Raw genomic sequence first — 23,645 nt, forward strand, 5'->3', positions numbered from 1 at the left:
AATACCTTTAGTTGGTACCTGCTGCTCTTGAATGAAAGCAGGATACATACATTTTAAGGGTGCATTTGTTAATGCGCATGACTCAATCTTTGGTCTGTGGAATGCAACCGAAACGATGTCGTCATAACTGTGCCAATGCGACGTAATAGATTAGGGGTGGAGATAACACAATGAACACATGATAAGCATGCAATAAAAACATATTTACGTAGTTAATTTTGCATTGAAAACTTTATTAAACTAAAATCAACCGATTAATCCTGGACTATGGCTAATATGTATAATATCGAGCAAAAATTTCTTATGGGGCTGGCTTGGTTTTAGCCGTACAATATATATGCCACAAAAGAGACGCATACTTAGTTTAAATATTAAATATTACTATCTCTAAATTATTATATACACTTTGACAAAAATACATTGGAAGTATGCAGCATTATAATGCAGCCTGTGAGAGAGTACTACATACTAACTTATTAAAATCTCACAAGCCAACTGCTTGCCTCAGGTGCCTCACATGCTTCCGATATATAAGATTTGTTTGGTGTAGCCTTGAAGATTGGTATAATCGTAATCGTAAAATCGTGAGTGCATTATGGGTAGGGTAAGGGGTAGTATATGTAAGTGCCAGCTTGGTTTAAATTTGTAGTTAGAAAGGGGAATTGAATTGTATTTTGTTTATGCTATTTATTTTTTAATCTTGTGGTTTGTGCGCTGCCTATTTTGCTTTTTTTTTTGTTGTAAATCGGAAACTCCTGCCTGCTGTTGTACTGTCTTACTGTTGATCATCTATCTCTCACTCTCTAGCTAAACTTAATTACATATATGTATGTATATTATATTTACATGCTTAACATGTACGCCTTTTAATTCGAGTCTACGAAAATATTAAAATACACATATGTATATATAAATATAAATGTCCTTCGTAATCGATCACAGCGCGCGCTCAAAAAATCTAAATATTGTATTTTCGAGTCGCTTTTTTATCATATAACTTTTGAAAACAAAACAAAAAAGAACATAACTTCAACACAGTGGCAGCCATTCACTCCACACACACGTACTTAGTTCACAACTTTTTATTTTCTGGGCAGGGAATCGAGGGAGGGAGGGAGAGGATTGGGATGTTATATTGCTCGGTAGGTAGCCTAACCTATTATTGCATTTGGGAACGAGCACGTTTCGTAATGGAGTACAGCGATGTCACTTGCGATGAGCACGGATCACTGACCACACGCTGTGGCGGCAGACGATCCGTAAAGCTCTTGGGTATGCCAGCGCTAAGCAATGTCTTGCGATCATACAGATCCATATTATCATTATAATAGGTAATGGCATCCCAGCACATTTCACTAAGCTTTGGTATGGTCATCCACATTTTGTAGAGATCGTTGCGACGTCGCATCTCCTTGTCGTTGTACTCGATGCCGCCAAAGATGTACATGCAGCCATTGTCCGAATGTGCTGCTGAGTGAAAGTACAACGGACGTGGCAGGCTGGCTGTCTGTATGAGTGCCCATTGCTTAGTGCGCAAGTTCAGCTTCCAAATGTCCGAAAAATAGGTGGAGAAGTCGCCCTGAAGAAAGTGAAAGACATTTAAGTGCTTGAAGCTATAAAGCTTTGTGTTTTGATGCTCACCTGCAGTCCACCTGTGATGAATGCTTCAATGTCACCATTCGAGGATTGATGCTGTACGCATGAGAAGCACTTGCGTGGCTTTGGATAGCCCTTATCATGCTGCGTCCAGGTAATGCTGTGGCGGTCGGGCAGCGTGTCAAAGTAATCCCAACTGTTTGCCTCCAGATTATAGGCTGGTATGCGTTGCAGATCATACACCGAGTTGGATGTGCCACCGCCCAGCACAAATATATGCTTGCCATCGTAGACAACCTCATGACGATAGCGTCCCTCCGGATCATCACGCATCTCTGGCCGACATATGTACACATTCTCCCACACTTTGGTGCGCAAATCCAAGCGATACACATCGCAGGAATAATCGAAGCCAGTCGTACCTCCAATTGTATACAGATAATGCTTGTGAATAACTATGCCCGGTCCATACTGTGCTGTGGGCAAATCTCCGCTGACCTTTAAGCGTTCAACGCCAGCGCCAGCATCGCCAGTGCGATACACATAACAATCGTTTGAGCACGATTCACCAAACGGATAACCAGTGCCGCCATGTGACTGCAAGCAGAGAACGTTAAGTAGGAGGAAACAGTTGCTGATGCTGCATGCAATTAGCTTATCAGCTTCAGATAAGCGCCAAGAAGCATGTGTGTGCAACATGGCGCTATGTGTGTGTGTGTGTGTGTGTAGCCCTTGTGGCAGCTAATTAAAATTAATTATGAACCAGCATAAACTCAAACTGACTCCCCTATCTATGCATAAAGCTGAGCCAAATTTAATTAAATTAAATTAAATGCTAATCTAGTTAAATTTCGAGCAGGTGAATGCTCAAGTGTGAAATTATCTGCTGCAGGCAGACAAAGAAAAAGCGCGCGCAAGTTAAAAACTATGCCAAAAAGGGGGGGAGCAGTGGGTGTTTGTCGTTGGAAAAGTTGGTAAACAAGTTGTTGCATGTAGCAGCAGCAGCAACAACAGCTGGTTTGTGGAACCATACCCAACAGGGGGAGGGGTTGGTGGTGAGTTTGAAATTATAGCATGCGCATAAAAGAGACAACAAATCGAGGCGAGCAAGCAGTCAGACAGACAGACTGGCAGGCAGGCAGGCAGCTGTTGTTGTTTGCCTCACGAAATGTTTAGAATGCATAAACAAAGCAAAAGCCAAAAGCGCGAGTGGGGGATGGGATGGGGGTAAATTGTATTGTCATAGAGTGGGGATACTATTGCCCAACGGGCGTGGCTGATCAATGCAAATTACACATACATACATATTACACAAATATATATGTTTGTATGTATTGTATAACTGTATTGCAGTTATAGTTGAGAGCAAATTAACGATAACAATTTCGACTATGTTTTGTGTATAGACAAAAACAAGTTTTCACTACGTCACCAGCTATATTATGCTAGTGTAAGCGGAAGGGGGGGCGCCAACAGATGTGTTGTGTCGCCTTCACACTCACTCACACATATGCACCTAAGAGAGGCACACTCGTATGTACACACACACACACACACATATTCTTATTGTTTTCTCTCCAATACTCACAATAAGCACATCATTGTGTATGGCCAAAGCATTGGATGCTAGCTCTGTGGGCATATTGCTGGCATTATCCGCATTGAGTTCCAGCTTCCAGCGATTGGTGGCAAAGTTGTAGCTCCAGAGCTCCTGGAACAGCAGGCACCTGCCTCGACGTGCTGCTGTCAGTGCGCTGCGTGGATTGTAGCCGCCCAGCGAGTACAAATGTGATTTGGATGCTATTATGCGATGGCCACTACGCGCCAGTGGAAAGAAACCAACCCAGTGCTTCTCCTTGAACTGACACTTGACCAGGCGTGCTGGCTGAAACGTGTAGAGCGGGCGTTCTGTTTGTGGCTCAGTTGGTTCATTGACACCCAAGCCTACTGTTGAAATGGTAGTCGACATGTCACTCTCATCGTTTGATGTGGTCCAATCACCATCCGAATACATTTCCTCTAGCTCTGGATCGGACTCGTCCTCGCTTACATCATCGGAATCCACATTGTCTTCATTATCAATATCGATTTCATCGTCCGCATCCTCATTTTCCATATCGCTAGCGTCCATGGGTTCCTCTACAGCTATCTGTTGTTGTTGTTGGGGCTGCTCCTCTGGCGCTTCCTCTGGCATTTCCTGTTCCATTACGGCGACGTTATTGTTATTATTGTTATTGTTGTTCTGTGTTTGGCGCTCCTGTTGTTTGATCGCTTTTTGATAATAACTATTGAGCAGTCTGGCGACAAATACTATGAATGTCCAAGTGTGACGCAGTTTATGTAAAATTATGCACTTCAGCTTGCTCAGATTTAATATGTGCATAACAATTGTTCACCCTTTCGCGACGTACTTTCAATTCAAATAACGAACAATTTTTGTACAATAATTCTGTTGTGACACTTGCTCAAAGTTTGTAGCTTAATGTAATAACGAAATTTTGAATGAAAAATTTTTCCTTTTTTGGAAGCCTAAAAAAAAACACAATCGACCACGACAACTGCACAGCTGGTTGACAATCGTCTCTCTTTCGCTCTTATGCTATTGTGTTGTTGTTGCTGCCCTCACAGATTTCATGCTCGATGTTTGATAACACAAATATTCGATTGCTAATCCGATAATGTCAACTTTCTTGGCTATGAGTGCCAAGAAAAATATAAATTAATTTTTTAAGTATTTTATTAATGCACTAGTCCAAAAGCTATCTACGCTATTGCAAAATGTTAAATCATATTGAGCAGTGTATATGCAGTGTGACCATAGTAAATGACTGCATAATATTTTTATGGATGATACGTGCCAAGTAATAACATACAAATTAAAAAATGTATCCAAAGAATAGCCCGCTACACTTATTATTGTAAATAATGTGATACACTGTCATTATGTAAGCTTTAATGGGAACATCGATGCTCATCGATTCTTAGCTTAACAAAACCTTTATTTCTTAATATTGATATACAATATGTAAAATTTTAAAGCAAATGTTAATCTATTTTATAAGTTTTGCGTCTGAATACAATGTTGACGGTAGAAAGTTTTCCTTAGGGTCTTTTAAGCTTTCATTCATTGTTTACCTGTTTGAATTTAATTCGTTTTGAATTTACGATCAGCTGTGATTTGTTTACGTATAGACTAGAGCTGGAAGACCATCCAACGATAGTGCGCGCTATTTTTTCCAAATCGGTAACTATCGATAGCTAATTCCTATGTGTGTAAACAACGTGACTGCGGCCCCGTTCTTGCTTTTTGAAATTCCAATACTTGTCCACCAATTTCTATTAAATATTGCATGTTTTAATGTTCTTATCGCACAAATATCTATCGATTGTGACGATAGTGTCATCAGTAAGATTGTTGTTGTAAAGATACTTTCGTGTGAAAATTTTTCATTCAAAGTTTTGCTCTCAAGTGAAAAACGTGCAAGAATGATGCGCTTTAGAAAAAGTATACTTTGATATCTGCAAACTCGGAATACCGGTGCCAGTCGGTGTATTCGTATTCATTTAAGTTTAGTTGAATAAACGGCCCCGATGTGTGTTAACGTTAACGTCTACAGTTTCGTGTGTGCGCCTTTGACCAACTAAAAATGTCCAAGAATTTTAGCGCACAATTCTTCAGGGATTTATAATTGTCAACGGTAAACAAAGTGTGCGCAATGCAGCTGATGTAATACATATTAACAAACAGCAAATAAAACTATGCAATGACAAATAGAAATAAAGTAACTTACTAAATTTACTATTGCGCTGATTTTGCAGTCCATACCAGCCCCTACCGTCTCCAGTACCAGAATCCATAACCTAAAAAAGCACGTGCAGTTCGTTTGGCCAAACCAAGAGAAACAGAGAGAGTGAGAGAGCGTGCAGCGAATCGAGAGCGCCTGCACCGTGCAAGGATAACATATTTTTTGGACGAAACTGAAAACAGCTGTTGCGCTTAAACGATGGCAGCAACAGCCGACCAGCTTATGGCGCCAGCACCAGTGTTGAGTGTTGCGACGACATTGCAGCCGACAAGAACAAACTCGAGTTTTACTTCAGCTCCAGCTACAAATTCAAATGAGATGGATACCACTGAAAATCAAGTGGAGAACAGCAAATCGGGCTCGCCAAAACCAAATGCGCTGCCCAGTCTAAAGCTAAACAAATTGGGTGCAAGCACCGCAAAGGAGAAGCGTGTCTATAAAATTGTGCTAACTGGCGGTAAGTTCAAGTTTAACAAAAAAGAAAAACTTTTTGCTCTGCATTGGCTGTATCTGTATCTGTTTGTTTACGTGGGAGTTGCACGTTTGTGTGCGTGTGTGTGTGTGTGTGCACTTGAAGCATGTCAAGGTCGCGCCAGGAGCCTTTTTGGGGGTGACTTTTCAAATTAACGTTTCGCCTGCGCAATGCGGCAGATTTTTCAATTAGCGCTATAAACCAAAGCTTTTTGATGCTGGATTATGTCAAAGAGTACAACTAAGCCGTTGACAGCTTCATAGCTGCTGTGTTGTCTATTAGCCACTTACACATGTAAATGTTGTTAAAGCGCGCCAAATTGAGAAAAGAAAAAAACGAAACCTGTTTGTAGCTTATAAAAAATACGACGCGTGGCCTAAGCATTAAATGTGCGGCGCTCTAGCTTATAGTTTGTACCTCATCAAGGCCTCTCTAAAATATTTATGTTATCATGGCGCGTTTCCTGGGGTCTGCCTCTAATCATTAGCAAGCCTGATAAGTGCGACAGTTTTTTTTTGTTGTTATTTGGCATGTCTATTCTGTTTGTACGCAGTTCATTGATTTTATTGTCTCTGGTATTATTTTAAGTAAATTGGGTACGACTTGAAGTGAACGCAAACTGACGCATAGTTCAAATCAATTGAATTGCATTTCATTTCATTGCAGTGCATTGCATTGCGTTTTGTTTCCTGTACGCTGCACTTGTGACAGTTTGCCTTGATGGCTAATTAAAGTCAGGGTTATGCGACAAACAATTGAGAATTGTTTATATGCAGTTAATAACCAACTTGTTGTGGTAATAACTAACTGCTAATGGGCCCATATATTCTATTGAAGCTTATTGCATTTGCTGGCATTATAAGAATTATATTTTAATCAAATTATAATTTCTACATTTGTTGCAGGTCCCTGTGGTGGCAAGACTACTGGACAGAGTCGGCTGTGCACCTTTTTTGAGAATCTGGGCTGGAAGGTGAGTTGCAAATTGCGCTTTATAGCTTAAGTGGGCGGGGCTATAACTTGGCTTGTGGGTTGTTTGTTTTATGAAAAATCTAAATATATATATTAACGATGGATTGTGGCTTTGCCTTTGCCTTGGTCTGCTTATGCGGTGGTTGGGGGCCTGTGGCGGTTGTAAGTAGCTGCCACGCTGTGGCTACCTCATGTGCAATGTGGTGTGCTTAATATACATATAATATATTTTTTTGTCATGCTGTTGGCAACAGCGATTGGTCTCTTAAAGCCATTAAATTGAATAGATATGAATGCTTTATGAAATGCAACAAAAAACACTCTCGAAACAAAGCAATGAGCATGTTGAATATTTTCAGGTATTCCGCGTGCCTGAAACGGCCACTGTACTACTCAGGTAAATGCCTTAAAACACATCAATCAACACAAACGAACCCAAAAAAAAGTAGAAAAAAAAAGATAAAAAGATAACAAAAAAAAGTAAATTGAAACAAAGCCTAACAAAGTGAGCAAACAAACAGTTAAGCCCAAACTAAATCCATTGGATTTCTAGTTAAAGTGCCTAACTGTTTGTTTTGTTCGTAACAATTTTGTTTGGCCAAGTTCTCGCAGCAAACAATGTTTTGTGCCAAATTGTTTGTGCGGCATTTATTTATACTATACTACTATATGCAATATATGTTTATAACGATTTGAGTTTGATTGTGTTCTTTAAACAATTTGCCATGCCATACAAGAAAAAAAAAAAAAAACAATACATACAATTCATATACCAGTACAAAAAAAAAATACAAAACTTAATGTAAAACCTATTTTTCTTTATAAACAAAAAAACAAGTAATACAATTTTGTAGCTTATGCGTAGTCTCTCTCTCTCTCTCTCTCTCTTTTGTAATAACATTTGCTTTGTTTAACACGTACTTTAATTTACAATTTTTTGTGCTCTTTTCTCTATTCTCTTCCTTACACTAACTAACTTTAGCGGTGGCGTCAAGTTCTCTGATCTGACCGAAAAAGAGGGTAAGTGAACAGCTAAAACAATAAACAAAAAAAAAGAAAAACATATAAGCATAATTTAGTGAGTATCTGGGTTTAGGCTACTATTGCAAGCATCTTCCAACTAAACAACAAAACATGCACTCAACCTACTATACTAAACTATTAAACCATTACTATTTTTATAAACCTTACATGGGTAGCAGCAGCAGCACATCGAGTACTATAAGCACATTGTCAAGTTCGTAGCAAAGCAACGAAACGAAAATAAAACAAAAATATTTACTTTCGAGAACAATACACAACTGTATATACATACTATATGCTATAATATACAGCAAAGATTATGTGGCGACTATCTCAGCTGCCAGAATTGTACTATACTATATAGACCACCTACAAATATATATACTAGACATAGCTATAATGTAAACAGTCTCTACCAGCACCTTCTCTACTATACTATACCATACTATTCTATAGAGCTTCAATGTCATGTCTTCAATGAAAGTTCATTTACGTAATTCGATTGCGCGTTTGCACTTAACGAAAAACAAAGACACACACACACTAACAACAAACAAACAAACAAGTGAAAGAGATAGAGAGCATGTTGCTTGCAAGAAAGTAAGATAAATAATAAATAATCCTTTCGTTGCTTACTTTTGAGTTTGAGTATTGCGTGTCTCTTGGCCATTTGCTATTGACAGTTTAGCCAAACTAATTTGTCAATTGCGTACTTAAAGTGCGCTTTTCCTGCCACGATAACGACGAGTATAGAACGTAATAAGCGATCCTAAAAATACACAAATACACACACATACAATGGTAATTACTGAGTCATAAACGTTACGATAAGTATTCAAAGGCGCTTGTCAGGTCACGAGTCGAAAGATAGAAGAGCACAGCACAGCAATTGCAAGAAGAGAAGGAAACATTGTTAGTTAGCTTGTCTGGGGTTTTGCGTTTTAATCTAATCTCTTGTTGGTCGTTGCAATTATATATACAATACATACATACATACACACAGACCCACCCACGCCAACAACGTTCGTTTACAAAGATCTGCCATTTGCCGCACCGGAGCACAGTCTCATCGATTTGACCGCATCCTGTCCACGTTGCCTGGCCAAGGCTGCCTCCAAGCCCAATGGCGACGAAGGTGAGTGAGTGCAGCAGCGATCGCGAATACTCTCTCTGTCTACATTTCAGTTGCGCGCATTCATTTGAGTCTCTCTTATAGATCACCACACAAACTCGCTCTCTTTTGCTTGCGAGCGCAGAGAGGCTGTAACTTTCAAATGTTTGTGTTTGTTCATGTGTGTGCGTATGTTTCGACTGTGTGTGTGTGTGTGCGTGTGTGTGCTTTGCGGCGCAACAGTTTACAAACTTTAACAGTTGTTGTTGCCTGTCCTTAACTCTCACATCAAATGAGAGCGCTCTCTCTCTCTCTCCTTTTTGTTATTTGCTTTGCCAACGTGCGTCAGTTTGTTTTCTCTTCAAGCTGCTTTTGCTTGTCTGTACTTATTTATTTATGTTTGTTTAAAATATATTTTATTGATTTTTTTCGCTCTATGTTTTATGTTTGTCGTCTAACAATCTTTGCTTATACAACAATTTTATACATTGGCTGTTGCCTGCTTATGTTTTATAAGATTTCTAACAACGTGTCGTTGTCTAATACGCTTATGCGTATTTAAATAGGACATTTATATTTAGTCTTTGCGCACATAACCATACACCGTTGCGTATAAATTAATATATAATTTTATATGTTTGTATATGTGTGTGTGTGTATTTTCTTTTTGTTAGCAGCTTTAGCTTTAGCTGCTGACTAGCACGTGCCTTTGCTATTAGTCTCGATGCCAAAATGAAAATATGATTATTATATAAACAGCACCAACTTGGGGTACAGTACAGCCGCTGTAATGAGAACAATCTGACATTGAGCTGATTTAATGTCAAGTCCTTAAATTTGGCGCTTTACTATAATTTATATAAGCTCACCATAAAGTTGGATTTTAATAATCTAATTTTGCAGACAAGATTATATTTAGTTTCCAAAAATCGGAGACTACTTTTCAAATCTTTGAATTTGAATGGAATTTTATTTGAAGTTTCGCCTTTAATCTTTATAATTAAATTTAAATATTCTGACAACTTTCCATTCAGTTAAAACAAATTGCTGTTTACTTCTAAAGTAACTATACAATTTTATTTTATGTTTCAATATTCGAAATGGCATATTGTTCAGTCTATCGAGTTTGTGCTGTAATTATAATATATATTAATAGTACTTTATGACTAAAAAGTCATTTCAAATGTGTGACTTACCAAAATAGCTATGAGTAATGTTATACAAATTATTAGACCATGTGCTCAAAGTATAATAAATTATTCAGTTTGCTTCAAACTGGATTTTAACAATTTTTTGGCGCTGCTTTAAATTTGTATTAAAAGCTTTTTAAACAACTTCAAGGTGTGCGCAGCGTATTTTAGAACAATAATAATAACTGTAATTACTGCATTCTTAACTAACTTTCAATGCACGCTAATTGCAATTATTAATGCAATCGCTGCTCTGCCCTTCAGTGAGGGCCACATGTTCAGTTTCCCCGTCATAATTTCACTTGTTTATTTATGCAGTCTATATACAAGTGTATATTGTATATTTGTACAGTTTTTGGCAATGATTGAATATGTCTATAGACGTACATTATCACGTGTCTTTTGCGTTGTTTGTGTGCCATTCATAATAAGCGCTGCTCTCAGTTTGTCAATCAGTCAAGCGTGCGATTCGCAATGTGGCGTTAATTGCATTTAATATTTTTACGATACTATATAGATTATCTACAGTCAAAAGACTGTAGCTATGCGACAAATATGTGGAGCTAGTTTCTTTTATTGTTATTTAATTATGCACATTTTTAGTTCAGCGCATTAACATTTGCGTCAATAGTTTGTATGCCTATCTTTAAATAACTTGTTTTTAACAAATTCTGTACAGCTTTTCCAAAAATATCCACTAAGCCATGCGGTATGCCGTATTCTATATTATTTATAATATATGTATGTATATTATGGCAGCTGTGTGTGTTTTTGCATCAGTTGCTTATATCATCATCGACTGCTAATTGAATTAGGCAAACAACAAACCGACCACAGAGGGAAACAAAGTCAGCCACACATTGTTCATTGTATTGACGTAAAGCAAAACCAATTGGGCCAAAACATTATCTCACACACCCACCCACCACCCACACACAATGTAATCGATCAATGTGGCTGTTATACGAGGCGCTGAGTCAAGTTCAATGCAACAAGCGCTGCACGAGACCGCAACAAGTGGCTGAGTGGGTGGGAAAACAATTGTGGGAGCAGGTCAATGAAGCAAACTAAATTAGCCAGCTGATCAGCTATGGGTGGGTTTGTGTGTGATTTTTTTATACGACACAAATACAGTTAGCAGCGCTGCTGACTAATATTATTGTTTATTATTTAATTCAAGGTTTTCGCTTTGTTACAGTTTGTAATTTTTCCAAAGCTTATCGCGCGGCTTTCGATTATATATATACTAAAGTGTTTTAGCTTGCGCACAACAGCTGTTTAGTTAGCTAATTAGACTTATACTAACTATTAACTAATACACACAAACATGCGCTAGTTGCGTTTGGTTTCAACTGATTCGTTTAGGTGATTGAACTTTATTCGATTTCTATGCTATGGCGTTCTCTATAGCAACATTCAATTATTATGTATATTTGTTTATAAATGTGTGTGGCTGCGCCTTTCAATTGTCACAACGCATTCTCAATTCTATCAATTGGTTGCAGCCATTCGCCATCCACATCAAATGTTATACGATTCGCCCATATGCCATATAAACAAAAACAAACAAAAAAATTGCCAAGCACACATTTATTTTGGCGCTGCTCCCGTCTCCCCCCTCCCCGACCTTTTGTCGTTTGTCATACATTTTTCCAAAGAATTTGCTTGCAATTGTATTTAATATGCCTAAATTTGATATCAATTTGATAACCCATGCCCGCTGTTCGTAAACAAAGCGCAGTAACTGTAATTGACAGTATGTTACGCCTCTTCTCTCTTTACTTTTAGCTTATAAGTTTCAGGAGAATCTGATACGCACAATGGTGCAAATTGAGAACACGTACTTTGAGCTCGGCAACTCGAGCACACGCAACTGTCTGATCATCTGCGATCGTGGCGTGATGGATGCCAGCGCCTGTAAGTAAATCTCACCATCAGCCTGGCTAAGCATGTATAGCTAACTAATTTGTTTTAACTTTTGCCAGACATCAGCAAGGACAAGTGGGAGAAAATGATGGCGGGCAATAAATGGAATCCTGTAGAGATGCGTGACAATCGCTATAACCAAATCTTGCACTTGGTCTCAGCTGCCAATGGCGCCGAGGATTTCTACTCGACAGAGGTGAGTCTTAAGTTGCATCTTCTACTTTTTATTGATTTACGTTTCTTTGCACTCGCCTTTTGTTGTGAATGCGCTTAAAATTTAAAGAACAGAAAGCGACACTATCAGGTATCGAGCACTTCAAGTTTGTACTGTTGCTATAGCTTGCTTGGCTTGATAATGTGCGTAGTTTGTCTTTAGCCACAGCTTATCTAATTAGTTTATACACTAACTAATCACTTGGCTTTACTTTACCTTTGCAGGATCACGCCTGTCGCTCTGAGGGCGTCGATCTGGCGCGTGAGCTGGACTACAAATCGGCTGCTGCTTGGGTAGGACATCCCTACTTTGATGTCATTGACAACTCGACCAACTTTGAGACTAAAATGAATCGCATGATCGAGTCCGTGTGCCAAAAGCTGGGCATTGACACTGGCGATCGCTTGCAGGCGACATCACGCAAGCTTAAATATCTGGTTGCCTTGCTGCCCGCCGACGGCGAGTTTCCGCCCTTCCAGGACTTTGATGTGGTGCATCACTATCTGCAATCGGCTGGACCCAGAGTGCAGGCACGTCTGCGCAAGCGTGGCCAGAAGAATCACTGGAGCTACATACACACACAACGCCGTCCCAATGTGCATGGCCAGGCACGCATCGAGGTGAAGACACAGCTGACGCATCGCGATTATATGAACCTGCTGGCACAGCGTGATGATGCGCACTTTACCATCTACAAGAAGCGTCGCTGCTTCCTGATCAACAATCAATATTTCCAGCTGGACATCTACAGGGAGCCAGGTCATCCACGGTAAGTGGTGCTGCTGCTTCAATTGTTTGGCGTTTATTATATTTATATCTTTTTATCTTATAGCTGCAAGGGTCTGGTGCTGCTGGAAACCTACTCTTCGCTCACTGGCGAAGCGCTGAAGAACTGCATGCCCAAGTTCTTGAACATTGTGAAGGAGGTCACTGGCGATCCAGATTACTCGATGTTTAATCTGTCGCTCAAGGAGGACTGGAGTACTACAAAAAAGTACTTCCGTCCAACGAAGCAGGGTAAGCCGCAAGCAACGCTGCAGACGCAAGCTTCAGCGCCATTGATGCAATATCATCCGTATGATGAGAACAGCGACTAAATATATAGCGCGCGGGGCATGTGGCAACCACTATATCATCTATCTATTGATCATCGTTATCATCAGCGCTTGCGCCATCAATGCCAAAGCCAAAGATTGTGTGTAGTCCCCCCCACATTCGTTAATCGCTTCTACTACTCGCTGCTGTACATAAAACATTTTACGCTTTCAACTACGATTTTTACTGCATGACAATATCTCTTCAAGCGTTTCACTTTTTTATTTACGTGTTTTTCCTTTTTTTTATTTTAATTTTGTAGCTAAGAGCGTCACCAACGGAGTTGCTAATACGCCATTGGTGCTCAATGGCCAGTAGATTAAACAGAATCTAGAATCTCTTGACACATACACACACACACACCCCTACACACACATATATATACACACACACACACACACACAAAAGAGCAACCAATTACCTGGCAAATTAATTGTTTAAGTAAGTCAAAAAGTAAAAATGAAATTCTTGTTGCCTGTAAATTCATGAAAAATTCTATTAAAAATTTAAACAAACACTACTGGGAGGTCAGTTGCCATAAATTTAAACAACAACATTTGTTACTTAGTTGCGTACTTAACTACCAAAACAAAAAGCGCAGAGTCTGCAAAGAAATAACCTCCGAGTGTACTTAATATACATGCATACATAATTATTATATATATATATATACTTTAATTATTATTTTCATTTTAATTGTATGTCATGTAATTCTTGCTCGTGTTATTATGCCTATGCCTTAAGCAAAATAGTCTTTAAAACGCGCAATAAAATATCAAATTGTTTATGTTTTTCTTTCCTCGATATAAATATGTGTAACTTTCAAATGCGTGCGCGCCTATTTTTAAACATACATTTTAGGCTAAGTCTAATGAACCAGAAAATACAATTATTATTAAACAAACACAAAAATAAGAACCTTGAGGCAAAAATAAAAGCAGCCAAAAACAAGACCACCAAAAAAAAAACAAGAACAACATGTATGCATTTTCATTTCTAATGCTATAATTAAAAACAAAGCTAAATAAATTAATTGCTTGAGGCAAAAAATACTTGAACTAACTTTGGGCATACATAAAATATTATTATTAATATTTAAGACTAGTGTTGCTTCTGCTTATTGATGCGTTTGATCAACGTGTCCACGGCGCAATTGACGCGCACGAGCAGCAGATAACCCACAATGATGGCGGGCAGACCCACAAAGGTGGCCAAGGCTTCATAGATAAAGCGCGGCGCAAAGATTTTCCAGACCATAAGATGACGACAGTGCATGGTGCAGGCCATCATGGCACAAAAGATCTGCAACAAAAGTACAATTAATAAGAGCAATTTGTTTATGATTAAAGACTATACCTTGATGCCCTGCAGCATAAAGAACTGCGTGGCCAGCTTGAAGTTTGCACCCAGAAATACATTCTCATACTCGTAGAGCGTGAGTTCGCCGCGTGTCATGTCAAAGCCCACTGCATCCTGAGCAATGTCCGCCAGTGCCGCCGTTGCATCCCCTTTGCCTTGACTGCGTTGATTGCTATTGCTGCTGCTGCGTATCAGATTGGGGAAGAGCGCAAATAGCGAGAACGTCTCAGTGCTAAGCAGCGCATACATGCAGTAAAAGAATATGGGACCACAAAAGGTATTCAACATAACCAGCGCGCCAGAAATTAAATGTGATTGCCCCAAAGCGCTGGAGCGTCCCACAAAGGCAGCGCGCCAATCAATCTGCGAGAGCGTCGTCTGATGCGAAGTGGCAAAGAAACAAAAGTGCGCTAGCAAAAACCAAGCGACAACAGCGGCGAATCGCGGCTGCACGCAGCTCTCTGCAAAAGTAAATAGTTATTAATATATGGGCATGAATAATATAAATTAGCTACGCACCAAAGCTGCTGGCAGTGCGATAGCGGAGAATGCCATGCACGCTTAAAATGATGGCGCCCACAACTATGCAGATAACCAAGCCAATGCTGGCGCGTGGCTCCAGCAGCGCAATCATCAGCAATGCCAGAAACACACCAAAGGATATAATAACCGAGGAGTACACTGTAGCCAGTCCATACACCACTGGAATTTCCGAGCGACGCTCTGCATCGTCTCCCTCATACATGCGCTTCATTTTTTTAAAGATTTCCGGCACTATGCGGTCATAGCCATTAACGCTAATCACATTGGAGCTGCGCGGCGGCAGCACAAATGTCATCAGCGGCGCAAAGGAAACCACCAGAATTTGCAGCAGCAGCAGTCCATAGATTAGCAGCGCCATGGCATCTATGTGACTTCTTTGTATATTCTTAATAGCGCTATTGGCGAGCAGTATGTGACCACCAGCGCATATAGAGCCTACAGTGGGACCATAACGTGCCAGCATAACATTCGCTGCATTGCCCGTCAAGTTGCCGCAGGAGCGCAGATACAAACGCGTTAGCGTTGTGTAGATAACAATGATGACCACCGCCAGTATATAGGTCTTGCCCATGGCAGCGCGCTTGCCTGTAGATCCCTGCGTGCTGTTGCTTGCAAAGTCGGCGCAGTTGCCCTGCTCCTCGCGACAGCGAAAGAGCGTATAAGCAAAGCGTATGCAACAAATGGCCAATAAGCTGGCCAGGATTAAACGCAGTGCAGTCGAGCGCAGGAATTGCGACCATTTAAACTTTTGTCTAAAGTCCAGCTTGGCGCTTAGCTGCAGCAGCTCATGCACCAACAGCAACAAGCTGGCCACAAGCAAATACGAAAGTATTTTAGCTTCCTGTATGACAAAGCTGTTGGAGAAGAAGACTGCCATGGTGGCAAACAGCAGCAAACGCGTTGGCAAATGTCCAAAACGCTTCTCATTTGCCCAATTGTTGGCAATGTTGTTCCAATGGCGCAGCGTATAGAATATCAAAAGCACAGCGCTGAGCACGCTGGTAAAGAAAATAACGCCATGCTCCTCTGTTTTGAAGGAAAAGCTTTTAAAGTAGCGATAGCCAAAGACGCCAGCAGCTATGTTCATTAAATATATGTAGAACACCTCCTTGGGCTTGAAAATATTTGCATAATCGCTGGCGCTCGAGTTGTTAATCAACAGAAAGGCAAAGAATATGGGCAAAAAGCTAAAAAGCAAGCCCTGCGACATTTGCGTGGGCTCGAACTTGACCCAAAGCTCGCGACAAACATTGAGTATATCACGCAGATGCGTATCAAGATCACGCTTAAAGGACTCAAATGCCACCTCATTGTAAATAGTTTGCACGCGATGCGTAAGCAGGATAAATTCCGTTTCCAGTTTATCCATTTGCTCCACATTAAAAGTGCGCTTGTTTTCCATGGCATAGTTGAAGAAATAGCGATACACTTGCTGTGCATTTTGCCAGGCATGCAGCAGTAGCGTTTGCAGTTTGCTTAGATGCGGCACTGGCACCGCAGGCACAATATTAAAGTTGATTAAACCCAAATTGGAATAGGGTATGGGCACGCCGAGTATGGTAGCCAAGGTGGGCACCAGATCAATCTGTAAAATACAACCGCTTTAGTATGACGTCTTTCAGATAAAGCTATCTTATCTGTTTGCTTACCTGCTGCAGCATTTCGTTATCAGAGCCAGAATCACTTTTGCTAAAGAACTTATGCTGCTTGGTGTAGGCAAACAGCAGCGCATTCGTTTCGTCATCAGTATCGCCGCCATGATCGCCAGTGGCTGTCATGCCATGATCGCCCATAACAAGCAGCGTCGTCTCATTATCCATGCTTGCAACTACAGAGCTGCAAAGTCATAATCATTAATATTAAATACAATTGTTTACAAATCTATATTTTACCTTATCACTTGATTCATTTCACTTAGCTTGCGCGCCATTTCATCATGCATAGGTCCATGCTTGTGTCCACAGTGATCCACGCCCAAAAAGTGCGCTATGAGCACTTCCCAGTCATTGCTGGCCAGCTCCTTGGGCAAATGTTGTTTAATCTGATTGTCCACACTGTCTAAATCGAATATATCAAAGCTTGGATACGCATAGGCACGTTTAAAGCGACGCGGATACAAATCCGTCCAGGTACTATCTCCCAAGAACACTGCTGGCAGTCCGCTCTTAACAATTTGATCGATCACATTATCCTCATTAATCTCGGGCGATGCAAAATTGGAGCCTATGTCTATAAATGTAGGCAAACTGCCTGTAGTAAGTCCCTTCAGACGCTGCAGCGTTGTTGTGGGCGGATCCGCCTTAAAGCGCATCAGACGTGCATGTTCCGGCGACTGCTGTATCAGCTCATGCATAGCCAACAGCTTGTTCTCGTAAGGCAACGATTCGGTGCTGTTCTCTTTGTAAACGCCAAACTCATATTTGAGCGCATCAATAACCAATATAATAACTTTCGATTTTTGTGGAAGACATAAGTTGGATGCTGCTGACGCATTGACATCTTTGAAAATCTCATTAACAACCTCCGGAGTTAGGCGCAGCTCCTAAAAATACACTCGAGCTTTATATTTGCTTAAAGTCATACATTTTTATTAGACTTACATCATTGGGATTTATGGAAAGTCGCCGGCATGAGCTGGTCTCCGTTTTGGACACGCGTGCGAGTAAAAATCCTCGCGAAAATAATAAAACACCGCTGCATATCAAATACGCCAGCCATATGAGCACGAATATGTATGTAAAGTTCATGTTCATTCTGACTGCCACGCACACTTACACTAATTACACTAATTTATTTAATTGCACTTTACTGTGAAGCTAATAAAAGTTCTGTCAAGTATTCTGCATTACGATGTGTACTTGATTTCATTCAGATTTTTGACAATTTTTATAGCACACATTCATTATTAAGGTGACCCTTCTCTCGAGTTTGCTCCAAACAATATTGTGCGAGCAGAGCAGCAACATAATATTCTAAAAGGTGTGAGCGAAATGCAAAGAACGAAACAACTACAAGAAATTGACACATATCATCCGCAATAATATTGTAACAGCAGTATGCCATTATATGCAGCGTTGCCATACGTATTAAATTCATCTTTGGCGCCACTCTGAAGTTTATAAGTAAAGCATATATTAATTTAAAGGGCACATAAATGTATTTATTTCAAGTTCTCATACACATTTAGCAAATTTTAGTCGCAACAAATAAGCATATAGTATGTGTGTGTGTCGTGAATTTCTTTATACATTTTTTTGGTGCTTTTTTTTTATAGTTATCACTTAAGAATATACCAAAAGTATAGCATGCAAGCTCATATTCTTTATTGTTTGGACAATTTATAACTAAATTTGGAATTTTTATTCTTTCAGTAACGCCATTTAATCACACGACCCAACGTCTATAGAGAAAAAATAAAAACGTAATATATATATGTAAATTACATATTTGTTGTTGTTTAAAATAAAAGCTTAAGAATGGGCTAAAGAAGCTAGGAATGAAATATTTGTTAACAAAGTTAGCGTTAATATGTTATCAATGCATTCTTGCTTTAGTTCTTTTTTTTTTTACCATTTTCATTTTGTTAAACATTAAACATACACTTAGATTTATATAAAAAGAATAAGTTCACTTGCGTATAAACCATTAAAATTTTATCTTTGAATTAGTGTAACACACACGCACAAATCTATGCCCTTAACAAGGCCAACAAAATTTGCAAAAACTTGATAATATGTTAAATTTGAGATACAATACATTAATAATAGTAATAATATTAACACACATGTAATTATGCATGAATATAAATAATTAAATTCCGTTATTGGTGTTCAATTTGTTATGTGACAGTATGTATGTGTTTGTAAATATTTATAGTGTATTAATATATATATTTCTCTTGATTATTTTACGCGTGCTGTTTTCTTTGTGTGTGTGTGTGGGTGTGTATGTGTAGCTGTGTGTGGACACGCAGTTTATTTTGTTAGAGAGTCTGTGGGTGAGTTCATTCCCGATGATGTGTTGTTCTCATCTAGAGCATCTGGGAAACTGGAAACCGAACCCGAACGAGATGTCACTTTCGTCTACAATGAAATAGAATAGAGAAACCAAACAGAGTTATGTAGCGAAACAGGACAATAGACTTTTTGTTAATAATATTTTACTATAGCAATCACTTAACTACATGCAATTGTTAATACGTAAAAAGAGTGACAAGTGTAATGTAAGCCGCAATTCAAGTGTAGAGCTTTTTGATGTAATTGTTAGTGTGGCTTTAGAGAAAAGAAGTAATGCATGTGACAGATATTGATAGATAGATATTGAAATTTATATATAATTACCGCATGAGATTGGCACAAAAAATTGTTGTGTTCATAGCTTACTTTAACGTTCTCATAGGCTGAGCCCACCGAAGCTTCAATAGAACGCATCGAATCAGAGTTTTTCATTTGTGACAATTTCGATGTAATCCCACCGGTAATGGTGCTGAAGACCGATGCTGTTTTCTCGCCTGTTGTCTTGAGCACAGATTCGGTGCGTTGGAAACTGTAAAATATAAAGTGGAACATCTTTTAGCTTACAGCGAAATATAAATTGGCATAAACTTATGCATTGACGTTGAGACAGTGAGAAGTGCACACAGAAGCAGCGAGAGAGCAGGTTATTGTGTTAAAGGAAACATTGAGTAGCGATTTTGTTTTAGATTAGTTTGCCTTTAGTTAGACTTTAACACAATTACTTACAGCGGTGCCTCATGTACGGCTTTAGATAAGCTGCCTACACTTTGCTCCATAGATTGGTAACTAAATAAATACATTATTAATAATAAATCAAAAACTAAGCATAACAAACAAAAGAGCTGTATTTCAATTGCGCTGAGTTTGTCACTTACACGTGACTCTCTTTGAGGTTCTTGACGCCCTGATTGACATCGTCGGTTAGCTCCTTCCAGACGGTAATGCCCAGTTTACGCTTGAGATCGGATGCATGGCGCGTCTTGGATGCCAGCACCGTGCGCAGCGTGTTGATTTCTTCTTCAACGCGTGCCAGCTCCTAATAAACAAATACAATATACAATAAATTGATGTAAATTTTTTTAGTTAACATGCACTTTACCTGGCTCCATTCGGCGCGACGCTGTTCCTTCTCCTCAACGGTAAGCGCAGCAAACTCTGCAGCAATTTCTGCCGATGCAACTGAAGCAGCTGGAGATGTGGGCTCCGTCAAGTTGCCTGTATTATCTATGCATAAACATATAATTAGTTATAAGTTCGTCAGTTTAGTTTAGCATTTGTAAGTGTAAGTTAAGCTACAATTTACTCAATATATGTTTGTTAGCTAAGGAAATAAACTCAAGAGCTGTCGTGTGCTTTGGTTGACAAATTGAATTGAAATTTCATGTACCTCCTTGGAAGACAACTTCCTCAAAGACTTTATCATAGGCTGAGTATATGGTATTAAAAATGTATAAAGACTTAAGTTTGTTGGCTTGTAAAAAGATTTAGTTGCATTTTAAAATATACTCACAAACTGTTGTAAATTGGCAGCACAAAAGAGAGAGAGAAAAAAAAGTTAATTACAGTTGAAAGCTTAAGCATTTGTTCTAAATATAAACTAAACTGTCCTACACAAACCCCAATTAAACAATATAAAACAGGTTGGAATATGGCAACACTCGAGCTTTACCTTTAGCACCATGACCAATGGTCAGAAATCTTTTATAATTCTCGCTATTTGATATTTTGGCCAGATAGGGTTTCGAAAAGTCTATGAAGGTGACCTTAACATCGCGCATCGAGCGCTTGGCAAAGAACTTTAAGCGAAAACGTTTTGCAATTGACATTGAAGGTGTTTGGTTGGCCAATTTGGCTGCAATGAATTCCGTTTCGACTGCTTGCAGCTCCAGCGTATTGGCATAATCATTGTCCACATCGTAGAAGATGTCGTCGAGCGTTAGATTACGCAGATATTGATCTGTTTCATCGCACCAATAAATTGCATCGCTTGTGGGGCATAGCTCCAGTTCATCTAAAGATGGTGTTGTGGTGATGTCATCTATGCGCGGCAGATAAGAATCCTCAATGAACTCGAGGCTAACGGGCTCAGATTCACTGCTCATGCTGCTGCTGTTGCAACTGCGTCTTCTTTGTGGTTTATCTCATATTCTGTTGCAGGCAATGGCAAACAGCAACATCGACATCAACAGCACTTTCTAATTGGAACGTGGCGGCGCATATGATCCCTTGTTACATTTCAAAGCAACGTTGTAGGCCACGATTGTGTGCTAGTGTGTGTGTGTGTGTGTTTTAGCTTAACGTGATTTACGCTACGTTTATTTGTATGTTCGTCTGTATTTGTGTATATGAGCTGACTTTCGTCGTCAGTTTTTGGTTCTTTGCTTTTCACAAAATTCCCACAAATTCATGTTGAAAAGCATTTTCTTTCCAGCACTCCATGCAGATGCGTGTCTAAGCGTCTTTTTGCTTTTCGCCTCTTTTGCTTCGCTACCACACGACTCTGCTAACAAACTTTAACTGAAGCCCAAGCTTAGTAACTGTAACTCAACAAGTTGGCTTCGTCAGCAACACAGCACTGAGAGCGCGCTCAGCAGCTACGTTTATCTGTCTGTGTGTGAGAGAGTAAGAGAGCGAGCGCAGTGACCAACTTGACAACAACAGTGGACAGCGCTCTGAGTTGGCGTGCAGAATTGCACGATCAACAAGTGGAAGAGAGCGCAAGAGACACTCTTGCTAATTAGAGAATTTTACGAAATCCAAAAAACAATTGCACGAGATTCATGCCTGATTGTCAATCCAACAATAATATATTTATATTTGCTGTCGCAACTGTTTATATTGAGGAAATAAACAAACATTGAAAATAGTAGGCGTTGCTTTAGCCACCCGTCATACGTTTGTATGTAGTTGTTGTTGTTGGTGTTTGGTTGCAACCAAGACAGCGTAGAATGTATACAAAATAAAACACAGAGCTCCACAAATCGCTTGCCACGTAGACAGACTATACATCATTTGAGCTAATTTGTTTGGCAACTATTTAAACCAATTCGTGGCGCTTTGACAAAACTCCCACGATTTCTACACATTGCATGGAAGGGGCACAAATGGTGGACAGATGCAGACTTTGAGCATGACTCACCATAATTTGTAAAAGAAAATTATTAGACTTCAAAGCACTTTTCACCCATTGCCTAACTGAAATTCCAACTAAATATCCACTTTGGTCAATTAATTAGCGCCCACCGCAGCGGCCAACAGAGAAATTCCAATAGAAAAACACGCTTACAACAACCGCAAATTGCATGCGGCCTAAAGCTTACACATTAAGCGAGGAAAAAAGTATAATTTGCACAATTTTGTTACACTTACGGTCCTCCATTGTTGGGCTTCTGTTGTGTCCTGCTTAATACTTCAGTTTTTGTAATATTTCGTACACAACTGCAACGCAATTTCCTTTTAATTTTTGTTGATAAAGAACACCAGAAATTGCTTGCGCTTTTGATAGTTGGCGTGATTTTAGGGTGACCAGGCTGCTCAAATTTTTCTCCAAACAATATTGTGAGAGCAGCAAGCAATAAGTGCGAGCGAGATGCAAATAACGCAACGTCAAACAAAAAACTAGCACGTGTTATCCACAATGTTGTGTTTAACCAGTATAAAGCTTTATTTAATTTCATGTTTTTTTTCGCAGGGCTGCACAAAAAGGTTGGCAATGCGGAAGCCAGCTGATTGGCAACAGTTATTAAATTTAAATTACAACTGCAAGCGAATCGAAAACAACAAGAATGTGTTCAAATTTAAAATTTGTTTGTATTTCAATAAAAATAAAATACAATATTTTGTATCTGAATAGCCCTTATTTTTCTTTTCTTGAAAAAAAATATAAGTGAAAAATGTTACGCTTCAATTTAAGCATACGCGTCTCGCATTACATTTGATTTTTTAGTCCATTAATATAGGAAAATATATACATTTTATATACTTTGTATTGTATTTACTACGGTACTTAGAATTACTAATGCAGTTGGTTGTAAATATGTATATATTTTAAAAAATTTACAATATCAGGTCTGTCTTTTCTTGGTGTTTTTCATTCAAAAAGAAAATTGAAATAAAAGTCGCCAACTAAGAAGAACTTAAAAAAGAAAATCAAAACACAAATTGGCAAACTATATAATTTGTTTACGTTTTTTATTGGTTTTATTTTGTTTGTTTTTTTTTACGTTTTAATGTTTATATTGAATGGTAAGTAAAAAATTGTTTATATGTATTTTTTTTAATTTTTATACTTTGTTTTTCAACTTGAAAATTGACAAACGGAA

General features: G+C 39.1%; 4 protein-coding genes across 18 annotated transcripts; 1 reads left to right on the plus strand and 3 right to left on the minus strand.

Moving 5' to 3' along the window:
- Positions 1-727: 727 nt before the first annotated feature.
- LOC108597347 (kelch domain-containing protein 10 homolog) lies at positions 728-4,187 on the minus strand. Its single transcript, XM_017983854.2, has 3 exons — positions 3,185-4,187; positions 1,642-2,193; positions 728-1,579 (listed from the first exon to the last, which is right to left on the minus strand). The coding sequence occupies exons 1-3, from the start codon at positions 3,977-3,979 to the stop codon at positions 1,160-1,162; spliced, it is 1,767 nt and encodes a 588-aa protein (XP_017839343.1). The 5' UTR covers positions 3,980-4,187; the 3' UTR covers positions 728-1,159.
- An 867-nt stretch (positions 4,188-5,054) lies between these two features.
- Positions 5,055-13,812, plus strand: LOC108596284 (TRPL translocation defect protein 14). Of its 3 annotated transcripts, XM_017981857.2 has the most exons (11): positions 5,057-5,294; positions 5,416-5,859; positions 6,780-6,847; positions 7,206-7,243; positions 7,829-7,866; positions 8,873-9,004; positions 11,959-12,087; positions 12,156-12,292; positions 12,535-13,079; positions 13,143-13,327; positions 13,668-13,812. In XM_017981857.2, the coding sequence occupies exons 2-11, from the start codon at positions 5,601-5,603 to the stop codon at positions 13,721-13,723; spliced, it is 1,587 nt and encodes a 528-aa protein (XP_017837346.1). In that variant the 5' UTR covers positions 5,057-5,294; positions 5,416-5,600; the 3' UTR covers positions 13,724-13,812. The 3 variants fall into 3 exon arrangements, with proteins under 3 accessions (XP_017837345.1, XP_017837348.1, XP_017837346.1); XM_017981856.2 differs by lacking the exon at positions 13,668-13,812 and having other exon boundaries at positions 5,055-5,294; positions 13,143-13,641; XM_017981859.2 differs by lacking the exons at positions 8,873-9,004; positions 13,668-13,812 and having other exon boundaries at positions 5,056-5,294; positions 13,143-13,640.
- Positions 13,813-14,369: 557 nt separating this feature from the next.
- Positions 14,370-18,341, minus strand: LOC108596283 (GPI ethanolamine phosphate transferase 3). The gene is made up of 6 exons (XM_017981855.2): positions 17,908-18,341; positions 17,200-17,849; positions 16,957-17,143; positions 15,284-16,892; positions 14,762-15,225; positions 14,370-14,707 (listed from the first exon to the last, which is right to left on the minus strand). The coding sequence occupies exons 1-6, from the start codon at positions 18,058-18,060 to the stop codon at positions 14,507-14,509; spliced, it is 3,264 nt and encodes a 1,087-aa protein (XP_017837344.2). The 5' UTR covers positions 18,061-18,341; the 3' UTR covers positions 14,370-14,506.
- Positions 18,342-18,439: 98 nt separating this feature from the next.
- LOC108596285 (tumor protein D52) lies at positions 18,440-22,869 on the minus strand. Of its 13 annotated transcripts, XM_017981866.2 has the most exons (8): positions 22,693-22,868; positions 21,832-21,834; positions 20,711-20,749; positions 20,423-20,547; positions 20,199-20,359; positions 20,050-20,109; positions 19,648-19,852; positions 19,104-19,389 (listed from the first exon to the last, which is right to left on the minus strand). In XM_017981866.2, the coding sequence occupies exons 1-8, from the start codon at positions 22,700-22,702 to the stop codon at positions 19,282-19,284; spliced, it is 711 nt and encodes a 236-aa protein (XP_017837355.1). In that variant the 5' UTR covers positions 22,703-22,868; the 3' UTR covers positions 19,104-19,281. The 13 variants fall into 13 exon arrangements, with proteins under 13 accessions (XP_017837352.2, XP_017837354.2, XP_017837351.2 ...); XM_017981867.2 differs by lacking the exon at positions 20,711-20,749 and having other exon boundaries at positions 19,105-19,389; XM_017981870.2 differs by lacking the exon at positions 20,050-20,109 and having other exon boundaries at positions 19,105-19,389; positions 19,690-19,852.
- Positions 22,870-23,645: the final 776 nt, after the last annotated feature.

Source organism: Drosophila busckii, chromosome 2R (genome assembly GCF_011750605.1).
Source record: "Drosophila busckii strain San Diego stock center, stock number 13000-0081.31 chromosome 2R, ASM1175060v1, whole genome shotgun sequence".
NCBI classification, from domain to species: domain Eukaryota; kingdom Metazoa; phylum Arthropoda; class Insecta; order Diptera; family Drosophilidae; genus Drosophila; species Drosophila busckii.